The 12491-nt window shown below is 65.7% G+C and overlaps 1 protein-coding gene across 3 annotated transcripts in view; it reads left to right on the top strand.

Moving 5' to 3' along the window:
- The first annotated feature begins 386 nt into the window (after window positions 1–386).
- The window catches only part of BEGAIN (brain enriched guanylate kinase associated), a 32109-nt gene continuing 20004 nt past the window's right edge, over window positions 387–12491 (top strand). For 2 of the 3 annotated variants that reach the window (XM_046646969.1, XM_046646968.1), the window contains exons 1-2: window positions 387–539; window positions 2048–2076. In XM_046646969.1, the coding sequence (XP_046502925.1) occupies window positions 2063–2076 (14 nt within the window). In that variant the 5' untranslated portion in view covers window positions 387–539; window positions 2048–2062. Of the gene's footprint in view, window positions 540–1000; window positions 1061–2047; window positions 2077–12491 lie in introns of those variants that run through there. The other variant, XM_046646967.1, reaches the window with a different exon arrangement.

The following is a 12491-nucleotide window of genomic DNA, read 5'->3' as shown; positions in this document are numbered from 1 at the left end:
TGTCCCCAGCCTTGGGTGGGAGCGGCCCCTGAGGAATGGGGTCTCTCCTCGGCCGTGAACCGGGACTGACGCTTCCGTGAGAGGCGCCCCGCCGTGCGAACGCCGGGAGGGGTGGGGGGCAGCGGTGCTGTCATTCCTGCCCTCCGGGGAGGGTGGCCTCCCAGGGCGGGAGGGGGAGTTCGCTTCTCAACCATCAGCCCCTGGAGGGCAGGGCTCGCTCACTCGCTGCCCCCTCCCCACCCCAAGAAGTTCGCGCAGAGCCTTGGGTGGATGGACGCGCGCTCGGACGGCGGGGCTGACCCCGGGAGGCGCGGCTCCTCCTCCGCTGCGCTGGGCCCGCGAGGCCGGGCCTGCTAGGTGCTGGGGGGGCCCTGGTGAAGGGACAGGGCGCCTGCGGGAACTCACAGCCAGAAGGGAAGAGGCAGGAGCCCACAGGCCACAGTGCTGTAGGACCCAGGCATGCATTGTCCGTGTGTATTGAGCGCCTGCTGTATGCTGGGATCGAGGGCGCTGAGCATGGAGATGGGCACCCGGAAAAGGTGGGCCTGGAGTACCCAGGGGGCTTCCGAAGGTGTTGGCCAGGCGGCCAACTCTGTGTCTTGGGGGAGGAGGGTATATCCAGGGGGTCCAGGCTCGTGGTCTCGGACAACTTTTCGAGCGTTGGGGATTGTGCCTGGCTGCCAATCCGGGCCCCTTGGGGTCCTTCCCTCTGAATTTCTTTCCCCCGCCCCAGCCCCTTCGCAGACCGCAGTGCTGAAGGGCAGCAGAGCGCTTTGTCCGCCTCCCCCTGCCCCCAATCCCAGCTCGCAGGTGAGGAAACTGAGGCCAGGAGAGTCCCGGGAAGGCCTGCGCTCGCCCTCGGGGAGTTGGCGGCCGAGCCTGGCCGAGGCCCCCGGGCCGGGCCTCCCAGCTCGGCGCTGGCGGCCGGGCTGCGCCCTCGCCCGGCGGGGCGGTGGGGGAGGCGGCGTGGGGCCCGGACCGGAGCGGAGCGCGCTCCCGGCGGACGCGGCGGCGGCGCCCGGCGCGAGGGGCCGGGATGGGCAGTCATCAGTCTTCCCAGGTGTGTCGCGTGGTCCCTGGGCTCAGCCCCTCGTCCCCCGTTAATGCCAGTCATGGCACGGAAAGACGGGGGAAAGCCCCCGGGAGCGGCCTCTCCCGGGCGATGGAGAGCCCGCCCCGCGCCCCCCGCTCCGCGCAGGAAGTGCGATCCCGCCCGGGCCGCTCGCGGTCCCCGTCGTTCGCCGGCGCCCGCAGGGTTAACGGCAACGGGTGGGTCCCCCCTCCCGGCGCGCGGAGGGGCTGCCCGGCAGCGCGGGGCTGGGCGGGGAGGGTCTCCAAGCCGCGCGCGGGCGGGTCTGCGCAAGCCCGGCAGGGAGCCCCGCCGGAGAGCCGGGCGCGCAAGGGTTAATCCCTCGGGCCCGGGAGGGGCGAGCCAGGCCAGAACCTCAGCATCTGAGGGCAGCGGGGTCCCAGATCGAGGAGTCTGAGGTCCCAAATGCCATCACCCTCGGATTGTGTAAGTGTCGGGGTCTGCAATTCCGTCAGGCCCCCAGTTCCGCGATTCGAACATTCTCCGACTCGGAGGTTCTGCTCGTCTTCCTCCCGGAGGGAGCGCGGGGCTGGAAGGGTTAACGGGCGGGGCGGGGTGGGGGGGGGGAGCAGTGGGGGCCGCGGCCACCGGAGAGTTAACGGGACCGGGTCGGGTCCCCCTCCTCCGGGCGAGAGCGGGATCGCCCCGGGCCGTAGCTTCCCGAGTCTTCGGGCCAGCCCCCTACTCTCCCCCGGGGGGCGTAACTCGGTGCCGGGGCGCGCGGCAGCCCGGGCGGGCTCACCTGTTACTCGGCCACGGCCCGGCGCACCCTCCAAGTCCGAGGGACCGCGGCCCGGGGGTGGGGGCTGGGGGCGCGCGGGCCGGGCTTCCTGCCGACCGAGCACGCGGGGGTGCCCCGCCGCCGCGCCCGCCCGTGCCCGCGGTGCCGGCTCCGCCCGGCGCGGCCGCGGAGCGCACGCCTCCTGCCCGCTGACCCTCTCCTTTGGTTTCTCGCAGGCCTCTGCCGCAGACATGGAGAAACTCAGGTGAGTGGAGCGTCTTCCGTGCCGCGGCTCGCGGGGGCCGGGGTCGGGGGTGGGGGCGCTGGGGAGGGCGCGGGGAGGGAGAAGCCTGTGCCGGGGCGCATCCACGGGGCCGCGGCCGCCTCGGCGGGGCTGGCCCGGGCCGGGGTGCCTGTGTGTGGTGCGTGTGTGCGCGCGCGAGACAACGGGGAGCCCCGCGCCGGGGCTCCTCGATCGGGCCGGGGCCGCGGCGGCGGGCGGGGGGGCGCGCCACGAGGGCCGGCCTCCGCGGTCCCCCGTGCCCTGCCCCGGACTCTCGGCTGTCCCCCGGGACCCTCCAGGTTTCCGCTCCTGCTGTTACGCGCGGGTCCCGGCACCGGCTGCGCCCCCACCCCCCGGCTGACTGTAGCCCGGTCCTCAGCTTTTAAGTTTCCGCCTCGTGGGGGCGGGGGTGGGGGATGGAGTCCTCGCGGCTGGCTGGCCGGCCGAGGCAGGCGCGTCTTGGAGCCATTTTGGGGGAATCCCGCGACGGCGTCTGGGGAGTGTCCCCCTCGGCCACCCTCCCAGGGCTAAACTTTGAGCCTTTGTGGACTCCACCCGGCTCCCTCCGCGGCAGGCCGGGGAGCAGACGATTTGAATATTCACGACTTCCTAGGCGACTTCCCTTGGCCACCTTGACCCCCACTTTGGGAACACCCCTCCTGTGTTTTCCTTCCGGAGTCTGAGCCGAGGCGGTGTGTGAGCAGCAGGCCCAGCTCTGGCTGCCGCTCTCAGCGCGGTCCACCCCGGCCTGGAGGGTCTCTCGCCCCCCTACTCCCTCCTCTGAGGCCAGAATCAGCATCAGTGGGCAGGACTCTAGGTAGCAGGGCACCCATTCCCCAAGAGGCAGGGACCCAGCAGAGCCCAGGATTGCCCCAGGGCGGGTCCCTGGGGCTGGGTGCCTTCCCAGGGACCCATAGCCCCGTGGGTGAGTCGCTTGGAATGCCCAGGTGGGAGTCTGGGGCTGGTGGGCTCGCACAGAGGCTGCAGATTGGACACCAGAGTGGGGCCATCTCCTGGCCACTGAGCTGGAGTGCAGCCCCCTGTTGTGGGTCCGGCGTTTGTTCTGGCTGGGAGGAGGGGTCCAGTCTCTTAGGTTTTAGGAGCTCAGATCCCAAACCCATGTGGGTCAGCGAGGCGCCCTCGTCATGGTCAAAGTCTGGGCGGGGCTGGTAAGGCCAGAGAGGGCAGCTCTGGCTGTGGCCACACAGATGGGCTGAAGCCGGGCCTCTGACCCCAGGCCAGGCCCTCCCCGGGACCCACGCTGGCCATCCTCTCACGGGGTTGAGCTCCCTCTGGGGGAGGGGTGCTGCTTAACTCCACTGGGATTGGAGGAAATGGTGGCATTCGTGGGACCCCCTGAGGCCAGCCTAGGGGGTCCCCTCTGTGGCCCTCTTTCTCTTTCCCTTTCTCTCCCCGCCCAGCCAAAGCTCTAGGCAAGAGGGACAGAGACGTGTACCCCATAGCCTGGTTGGGGACACAGGTGGGCAGGTGAGCAGCTCCACTGTCCGAGCTGCTGGGGGCTTCCCTGGGCTGAGTCCTGGAGGCCGGTGGCAGTGGCCTGGGCCTGGGTTCCCGGCTGCACGGGGCCACGTCCCCTTTCAGTCGAGGTAGAATTCTGGAGCTGGCAGCAGCGGGGGTCCCATGGGGGCAGGACCCGGCATCGCCCCCCAGAACTGGGGAGGGTCCTGCCCCCCACCTCGTCCCGTTAGTGTTCTCAGAGCTGCCCCGAGGGACTTTCCAGACCATTCCTTCCCGGCCAGTGCAGGGGCTGCCCCTGGGGGTTCTGTCCTGCATTTAGTTCCAGGGGTCCAGGACCAGGAGGCCCAGAGGGATGCAGGGGAAGTCGGTCAGCATGGCCTCCTGCAGGGAAGGTCACAGAGTTTGGGGTCCCATAGACCCTGTGTCTGGCAGAGTCCTGACCCTCTGTGGGCCTCAGTTTCCTCATCTATAAAGTGGGTGTCCTAGCCACCCCCACCTTGCAGGGCTGTTGGGAGGCTGACGTGAGCTGCTGTGGCTGACCTGTGTCACCTGGGACCTGGCCCATAGCCAGGGCACAGGTAGAGAGTCACCATGGGGCATGGGAAACTGCACGATTACAGGTTCCCCGGGCAGGAGAAGATGCACCTGCTGTCCAAGCAGCGGGCTCCCGGGGAGTCCAGAGGGCTGACCCTGCGCCTGGTCCTGCCTCCTGGCCCTAGAGTGCGGTTGTGTACATCACAGGCTGGGCCTGGGGGTCTGAATAGAGAGGGCAGGCCCTGGGGCCACCACCTGACACCCCCACCCCCACCGCCATGCCTGGAACAGAGCCTGGCTCGAAGAAGGGCCCAGGAAGTACTTGTTGAATAAGCAAGGGACAATGTCATTGTGACCCCCGGTGGCTCCCTTTGTGGGCAGGTACCCAGCTGGGGCCATCCCTGCCCCCATCCCTCCGCCCGACTCCCACTTCTCGCCACCCGCCCCATACCGCATCCCACTTCTGAGGCCTGAACCAGCTGTCACACCTCTCTGCCTTTGCCCATGCTCTTCCCTCTGCCTAGCATGCCCTTCCACCTGCCTTCTTGTCCACATGACAAACTATTTGTCCTCCTTGTCACCTTTTCTCTGTGGCTTTTGTGACCCCCTTGCCCCTCACTCCCAATGGACTCCTGCCCCCTCTGTGTACCAGGTCCTGCATGGGCACTGAGACACAGTAAGGCCCAGCCTGACTCCAGAGCAGGGACACAGGCCCATCGACAGATCCTCCCAGGGATCCTGGGTCGGGGACACTGGCCTGGGCTATCAGGGAGGGCTTCCTGGAAGTAGGGACATTTGAGCTAAGGCTTGAAGGATGAATAGGAGTTTGCAAGGAGGACAGACAGGATAGAACTTCCAAAGGTGCAAAGGCCCGGGGGCCTGAGGGAGCAAGGATATGTCTTGGGAGACAGGTGAGGGGTGGGGAGTGGAGGGCAATGGAGTGACCTCTGCCCTCCTCCTGCCCCAGATGGGAGCCCTGCGGGCAGGGCCTGGGTCTGACCCCTTGATTCCTCCAGCCCCGGCACCAGGCAGGGGCTGGCCCACAGTTGGGCTCCCCAAGGTCTGGGCCCTGTGGCTCTGGCCTCATGTGTGCCCTCTGCCCCCTGACCCTCCTCCCATAGCATCCTGCGTCCGACTGCTTCAAAACTTTCCTGTGACATGGAGTATTTATAGCTGTGCACGCGGCCGCTGCCCTGTGTGCAGAGCCGCTGCTCCGCTAATCCCGGTTAATCCCCTCCTCTGCCTTCCTCGCCGGTCCCCGCGCCTCCGCTCCCCCGGGGCCGCCTTGTCTGCTGCGGGCCTTTGGGCCGGCCCTGCCTCTGCGTGCGCTTCCGTCCCCTCCTCTGTCATCTAGGAAAGTGGGTCACTTGCCTCACAGGGCACTTGGGACACAGAAAGTGCCCAGGAAACCCAGAGCTATTCTGGTTACGAGTCCGCCCCTCCCCGCAAAGGACGGTTTTTCAAAGTTGTGAAGGGGGGCGGGCACAGGAGAGAGTCACACGTGTCCGGCAGTGTAGAGGCGAAGTTTGGGATGACCACGCTGGGTCGACTGTGAACACTGCCAGCCCCCCGGAGACCCCCCAAGGCCCTTCCCCCATCACAGCCCCCTCCGGCTCCCCAGGGGTCTCGGGGACCCTGACTTTGGCATGAGCGGTTCCCTGTTTCTTTGAGGCTCAGAGTATGGTCTTGCCTGGTCTAGAGCCCGTGCCTGGCGTCCTCCAGCCGGGGTGGCAGGCTGGCTTTTTCTCACCAAGACGTCATGTCCGTGAGCATCGTTCCTGGCGGTGCGCAGAGCGGGCGGGGCTGGCTGGCCAGGGACTGGCGTCTGTTGACGACGATGCTGCCGTCTGACTCCTCACTGATATGGGCGTCTGGGCAGCTCCCAGCTGGGCCCCTCCTGCCCGGGCCATCAGGGGCACGCGCCCCGCATTTCTGGGGTGCAGCCCGGAGCAGAATGGCCAGGCCAGGGCCCATCTCGGGGTCTGCAGCTGCGCCCACAGCACCTGGACATCCCTGCATCCGACCGGCGGGGTCTGTGCTGTGTCGTGGGTGGTGCCAGCACACCTCCCTGGACGATGCCCACGGGGCTCCACTTGCCCGCCGGGCTGCTTCCGTCCGGTCATCTCGCTGACCCGTCAGAGTTCCTCGCCCGCCCTGGGCGGCACAGCCACCGCACCCCGCTGTTCCTCCTCTTTCGATGGTCCTCTGACTGGCAGAAGTTCTTAATTTTCCTGCTGTCCAATGGGAGGTTTTACTTCTGACTAAAGCTTTCTGTGTCGTGTTTGGGAAACCCTCTGTGACATGAAGCTCTGGGCCTTTACACCGCTCCAGAGTGGTTTCTGTGTGTGGTTTGAGATTGGGCTCCGTTTTTCTTTTTTCGCACACAGACTCCCAAATGTTTGGGCCCACACTCTGATTTATTCGTATCACCAATGTTTGTTGTGGTCCTGCCAATGCCAGACGCTGTTCTCCATGCTGGAGATGCTGTGGGGAGACACCAGGATGACGCCCTGGAGATGCAGACAGGTGGTCATCTGGCTGTCCGATAAATGAGCCGACATGGACCTCATTTCCCACCACCCTCCTCTCTGGCCACCAGGCCTCCTTGCTGTTCCTTAAACACATCACACAGGCTCCTGCCCCAGGGCCTTTGCACGCGCTGTCCCCTTCTGCCTGGAATGTCTGTTCTTTCCAGCAGATCCACGTGACTCCCCGGCTCCCTTCCTTTCACGTCTTTCTCAAATGTTGTGGCAGGGGTGGGGGGGGCGGTGTTTCCCCACCACCCACTTCATGTACAGCGATACCCCCTCCCCCACCCTTCCACTTTCCTGCTTTGATTTGCCGTCTCCCTGATCCCCACCCGACTCTCGAATTGTTTAATTTGTTTATCGTGTTTATTATCTGTCTCCCCCAGAACAGCAGCTCACTGCAGATCCCCAGGGCTGAGACCTGGCACACAATAGGTGCTTGGTGAAGGCTTTTGAACCAGAGTGACCTGGGGCGACAGTGAGGAGGGAGGAGGCGGGTCAGCCATCCCCACACCTCAAGATGCCAAGAGGGGGCCGCTCCACTCTGCCCCCAGGAAGAGCAGTGTTGGGAGCCCAGCGCCCCCACCCTGCTCCTCGGCCCCCAGGGAACAGTGCGTTTTATTGTTTTGTAGAAATCCCCCGATGAACAGGCTCCGGTGGGGCCTTCAGCCTCGGGAGCTTTTGCGGGAGAGGGACGCTCAGGTGCAGGAGCGGGGAGGGGTCCTGGCGGGACCAGCACGGGGTCCCGGGCCCGGTGAGGGCGGGTGCTTCCCCACGGGCACTCGGCTCTGACCTCAGTGCCCCCGGCCCCCACTCTCCCAGCCATGAGGGATCACAGAGCTGGAGGGGTTTGGGGAAACTGAGGCCAGGAAAGCCACAGCGTCCCCAAGCAGCTGGACACTTCCCAGTGGGAGGAGTCATCTCCGAGCTTGGGCCAAACGATGCGGCCCACCGGCCCGAGGACGCCCAGTGCCCCAGTCCCCGCAGACAGGCCGGCCACCCGCCCCCTTCCAGTGTCCCCCTCCTCGGGGCCACACCCACGGCCCTTCCTGAAGCCCAGAGCTGAGGGTGCACCTCCGACACCGCCAGGCCTCCACGGACCCCTCCAGAAGACCTGAACCCCTTGCGTGGCACCCAGGCTGCCCTTAGGTCCTGGCACAGCCACCCCCCAGACGCTGGTCGCCCAGCAGGGCCCTGTCCTGCCTCCCTCCCCTGGGAGTCTCTGGCCCTGGCCCTCTGGGTTGTCACTGCTGCTTTAACGTGCTCATTGAGCACGTATGTGACAAGCATGTATTGAGCACCTGCTGTTTGCAGAGGCTGTTGTAGGCGTTGCGGACAGAGGGGTGACCACACACGGCAAACATCCTCTAGTTCAAGGAGACGGGATACCTTTTAAAATAAATAAAGACAACAGTGACAAGTGCTGGGGAGACCAAAACCCCCCCAAAACCAGGAGGTCAGGGCACATGTATGTGGGGGGCCTGGAAGGTGGTACGTGGGTGAGGACCTGAGCAGGTGAGGGCGGCCCCATGACGTCTCAGGGGAGAGCTCCAGGCAGAGGGATGGGGCAGGTCATAGGCGCCGAGGAGGGAGCACCCCGACCTGTCAGAAACCACGAGGGCCAGAGGGCTGAGCAGAGGACGAGCAGCCCGGGAGGCGAGGGGGACCGCTGGAGCCCCCGAGTCCAGGGGGACGCTTGTCCTCGGTGAGTCAGGACCGCCGAGGGCCGCGATGGGGTCAGGTTTGTGCTGCGCCGTGTCGGGCCCTGGGGGGCAGGGAGGCCGAGCTGGGAGGGAGGCCAGGGCAGAGGCAGGGGCCTGGGGGAGAGGGGTGGGCAGCTCGGAGCAGGCAGTGGCCACAGCGGTGGCAGAGGAGGTCGGATTCTGACATCTTAGGGATGGGGGCGGACAGGTCTCCTCACGGCTGGACGTGGAGTGTGAGGGGTCTGAGCCACCGAGAGGATGGGACGGCTGTGGGGGAGGAGCGGGCGTGGGGGTATGCGGCTGTCGTCGCACCCACGGGCCTGGGTGTCCCCTTTCACTTAGCAAACCCCTCCTGCACACGGGCTCCCCCATCTTGGAGGGCATCCCAGCTCTCTGGGCACACAGTCGGTGCTCACTGAGGGTCAGGGGACTGCCGGACATTGTGGTCTGGGACTTGCCAACTCGAGAAGAGGCGTCCTGGGGGTGGGACTGGCCACCTGCTGGGAACCACCTGCCGCTTGCAGGATTGCTGTTGAGTTTCCTAGTCCCCTCCCTCCAGACCCCCTACTCTTTACCTCTTGTCTCCTCCACCCCACATAGGAGGCCCAGCCTCTCTCTGAGTGGGGTCCTTCGAGGCCCTCTGCCCTGCTTCTAAACTTGATCCTAGTGGAGGAAGGCTTATGGACTAATTCTCACTATGGCGTGAATGACTGCCTCACTTTGATTTCTCTCTCTGGGATCCAGGGCATTGTAAAGAGACCTTCCACATGGACTGTCCTCTCTTCTTCTGCCCTACCCTTCAAAGTCTCCTGTCCTCACAGCCCATCTGAGTCCCACTCCTCCGAAAGGCTCCGTGTGAAATATGTGGTTAAGAAGTAGACTCACGGGGGTTTGAATCCCAGCTCTGCCACTGTGTGTGGCTGTGTGGCCTTGGGCAAGTTTCTGACCCTCTCTGACTTTGTGTCTGCAGCTGTAAGATGGGGAAGATAGTAATAGCACAAACCTTAGAAGGGTTGTTTTTAGAATTAACTCGTTCACATGGAGCTTGGCACGTGGTGAATGCTGTGGGGCTCGTCTGGCCATTAACTGTCCACCCCTCTCTCCGGTGGTCTCGTCTCGCCCAGGCCCTGTTTCCCCAGCTGTTGGGCAGGTGGCATTACTCCCATGGTGAAGGAGAGGACCCTGCAAGGTGGGGGGCGACCGCAGCCCTGGACTGAGCGAGGACGGCGGGAGAATTTCAGTTGGGGGCAGGGCCCAGGGCCAGGTGGTGATGGGTCCCCAGAGCCAGGGTGGGCAGCGGGCCCACAACCCAGCGCTCCACCTCACCTCGCTCGCTGCGAGCAGAACACCAGGCGTGCGGGTCGGAGCCCCGGGGGCCATGCCCAGCCCTCCCCGTGCCTGCCACCTGCTTCCCCTGCGACAGCCCGAGAGTCACTTTGTTCCCTGTCTCCCACGGGCCCACCAAGGCTCTGGGGCTTGTCGGCGTCAGGGCACGGGGTCAGGGCAGCGCCGGGAGACAGTTGGCCGAGTTGGCGCTCCCTGAGTGGGAAAAGTGGAGAGGCGGCGGATCGGGTGAGGGCAGCAGGCCTGGCACCGGGTCTCCTGGCATCTCAGGCTCCACTTCCCCCCTGTGGCCCCGTCGGGGGTGCTCTGTGTCTTGTCCCGTGTCCCAGCGGGAGGAGTGAGGGCCAGGGCCGGGGGACCAGTGGGGACATTGGGGTGGCCTCCCTGGGGAGGGGAGGCCATGTTGGGGAGCGATCTAGTCCTGGCTCCCGTGGTCACACTGGTGCCCTCGAGAAATGCCCTCACCCCAGACCTCGACGCCTCCCTCTGTGCCCCGGGCCACGCGCCCCGCCAGACCCCGGGTGAGTTTCAGAGAAAGACACCGCTGGCATACAGTAGGTCTCCTTGGGTGATTGAGTGATTGAATGCGGGTAAGCTTGGGGGAACCTTCTAGAAAGAGGTCATGAAAGTCACAGGTGCCCCTTTGGGCTTTGATTACAGATGGGGAAACCGAGGCCCAGAAAGGCAGCCTTGGCCCCAGTGCCTCCTTCCAGCCCCCGTTGCAGCGCCTGTCCTTTTCTTCCGGTCTCAGCTTGGCCCTCGGGACTGTCTCCTGTGGGTGTGGCGAGGGCGGGGGACACGGGGAGGTGAGGACCAGCCAGGGACCCCGGGCGCCTGGAGAGGCCCAGGGGCGTGGAGCGGGTGCAGGGTCAGGCGGCCGCCCCCTGCCCTGCTGCCAGGGTCACCCTGAGCTGCCGCAGCCCTGATCACCTTTCCGGTCCCCAGACTTCCAGAAGCAGGCCTCCAGCTGATGCAGTTGACGTGCGCCCAGGCGGTTCGCAGAGCTGGCGGTGGTGGCCAGATGGGGGACACCAGCGGGGTTCCTGGGTGGGCAGTAACGAGCTGACCGTCAGAGCGGGGATGGCAGCCCCCTCTCCCCTGGGCTCTGGGGCGGGGATGGCCAGCATGGGGGGTGCGGGCAGCACAGACGCCCCTGAACACTCATGATGGGTGGGGGCAGGTGTGGCCTGGGGAGGGGCGGGACCAGGGCCAAGCTGTGCACAGCCCCAACCCCAGCACCCCAGTCTAGTGGGGAGACCACAGGAGAGGAGACTCCCGGTGGTGCCCAGCGGTGCTGGGAGAGACCGCTGGGCAGGGGTGTCTGAGGGGCCCCTACTCGGCCAGGGGTTGGGGGGCTTCCCGGGGCCCACCGTGGGGCTCGCCTCCTTCTCCCAGCACAGCCTCCTTGGTCTCCATGTCTCGCTCACCCAGCCGAGGGACGGTCCCCAGCCTGAGCTTGCTGCCAGTCCTCTGGCTGTGTGGCGCCTCTGGGCTCCCTGCGTCCTGAGGGGGAGGACCAGCCGCCTGGCACCGCTCAGGGTCTTCTGCCGGCTGACCCCAGGCCCCCACCCCAGGCCTGGCCTCCAGCCACGCTTATCTCCAGGAGCCAGTGCGGCCCCAGCTAGAATGTTCTCACCTCTGGGCCTTTGCCCAAGCCACGCCTCCTGCACAGAGGCTGGTCACGGTCCTGCTCTTCATCGTGACTGGCACCGATGGCCCCTCCCGCAGGCCCTGGAGGCCCTCTGCCCCCTGCTCGGGCTGCCGGATGAAGCACCGGACACCCAGTGAAATGTCTGTTTCACTGTCTCGCAGTCATTTCAGGGTTCAGCCCCTGTAGGAAACAGAAAGCAACTTCTTTGGGCCAAAGCAAGCCCCTAAAGCCCCAGAGGCCAGAGGCAAGGAAGAGCCCGCAGCCCTGGACACCACGGAGGGACACTGGGGTGTCTGGTCGGTGGTCCGGCAGCCTGTGGGCCCGGGGTGGGCATTCTCTCCCCGAGCCTCAGTCTGCCCATCTGTAAAATACATTCACTCAGGTGATTTTCATTCATTCAACAAATGTTTATTGGGGCCTCCTGTGTGCCAGGCTCTGCTGCAAGGTCCAAGGACACAGAAAGTCCTCTCCCGTGGAGCTGCTGCAAAATGGGGTGAGGCCAAGGACCCACAGGCCCAGCAGGGAGGGGAGAGAGGTGACTTTGCAGCCCAGGGAAGGCCTACCCGAGGAAGTTGCATTTGAACATTGAAAGAGGGAGCAGAGGAGCAGCCATGGGAGAGAGGGATCCAGGCAGCAGGAACAGGAGGTGCAAAGGCCCTGAGGCAGGAGATGCTGAGTGTGGCTGGAGGAGGGAGGGAGGGAGGGCAGGCGCAAGGAGGTCCAGGAGGTGATGGGAAGGCCGCCTGCCCGGGGCCTGCAGACCAGCGTGAACACTGGTGTTGGCTGGGGCTGTGGGCAGGGCTTGAGCGGCAGCGGAATGGATATGACTTACTTTCCACAAGATCGCTCTGGCTGAGAGCAGATAAGGGCAGGGGCCAGGAACCAGCCAGGAGGCCGGGCAGCAATCAATCTGTGAGAGAAGCCGGGCCCAGGGGGGTGGAGGATCTCTTCCGGAGGAGTTGCTGGCCTGGAGGGAAAGGAATGGGGGATGCCTCCTGGCATGGGGAGGGGCTTGCCTTGCTGGGGTGGGCGGGGAGGGGAGGCTGTGGGTCTGGGGAGGGCACGGGGAATTTGAGGGGGCCCTGCAAATCTGTGCTGCCTGCGAGCCACCCGAGCAGAGATGGAGGCAGCGGGCGCGTGTACGCTGGACCAGAGGAG

Source organism: Equus quagga, chromosome 20, assembly GCF_021613505.1.
Source record: "Equus quagga isolate Etosha38 chromosome 20, UCLA_HA_Equagga_1.0, whole genome shotgun sequence".
NCBI classification, from domain to species: domain Eukaryota; kingdom Metazoa; phylum Chordata; class Mammalia; order Perissodactyla; family Equidae; genus Equus; species Equus quagga.
This window is presented reverse-complemented; position numbering and strand designations above follow the sequence as displayed.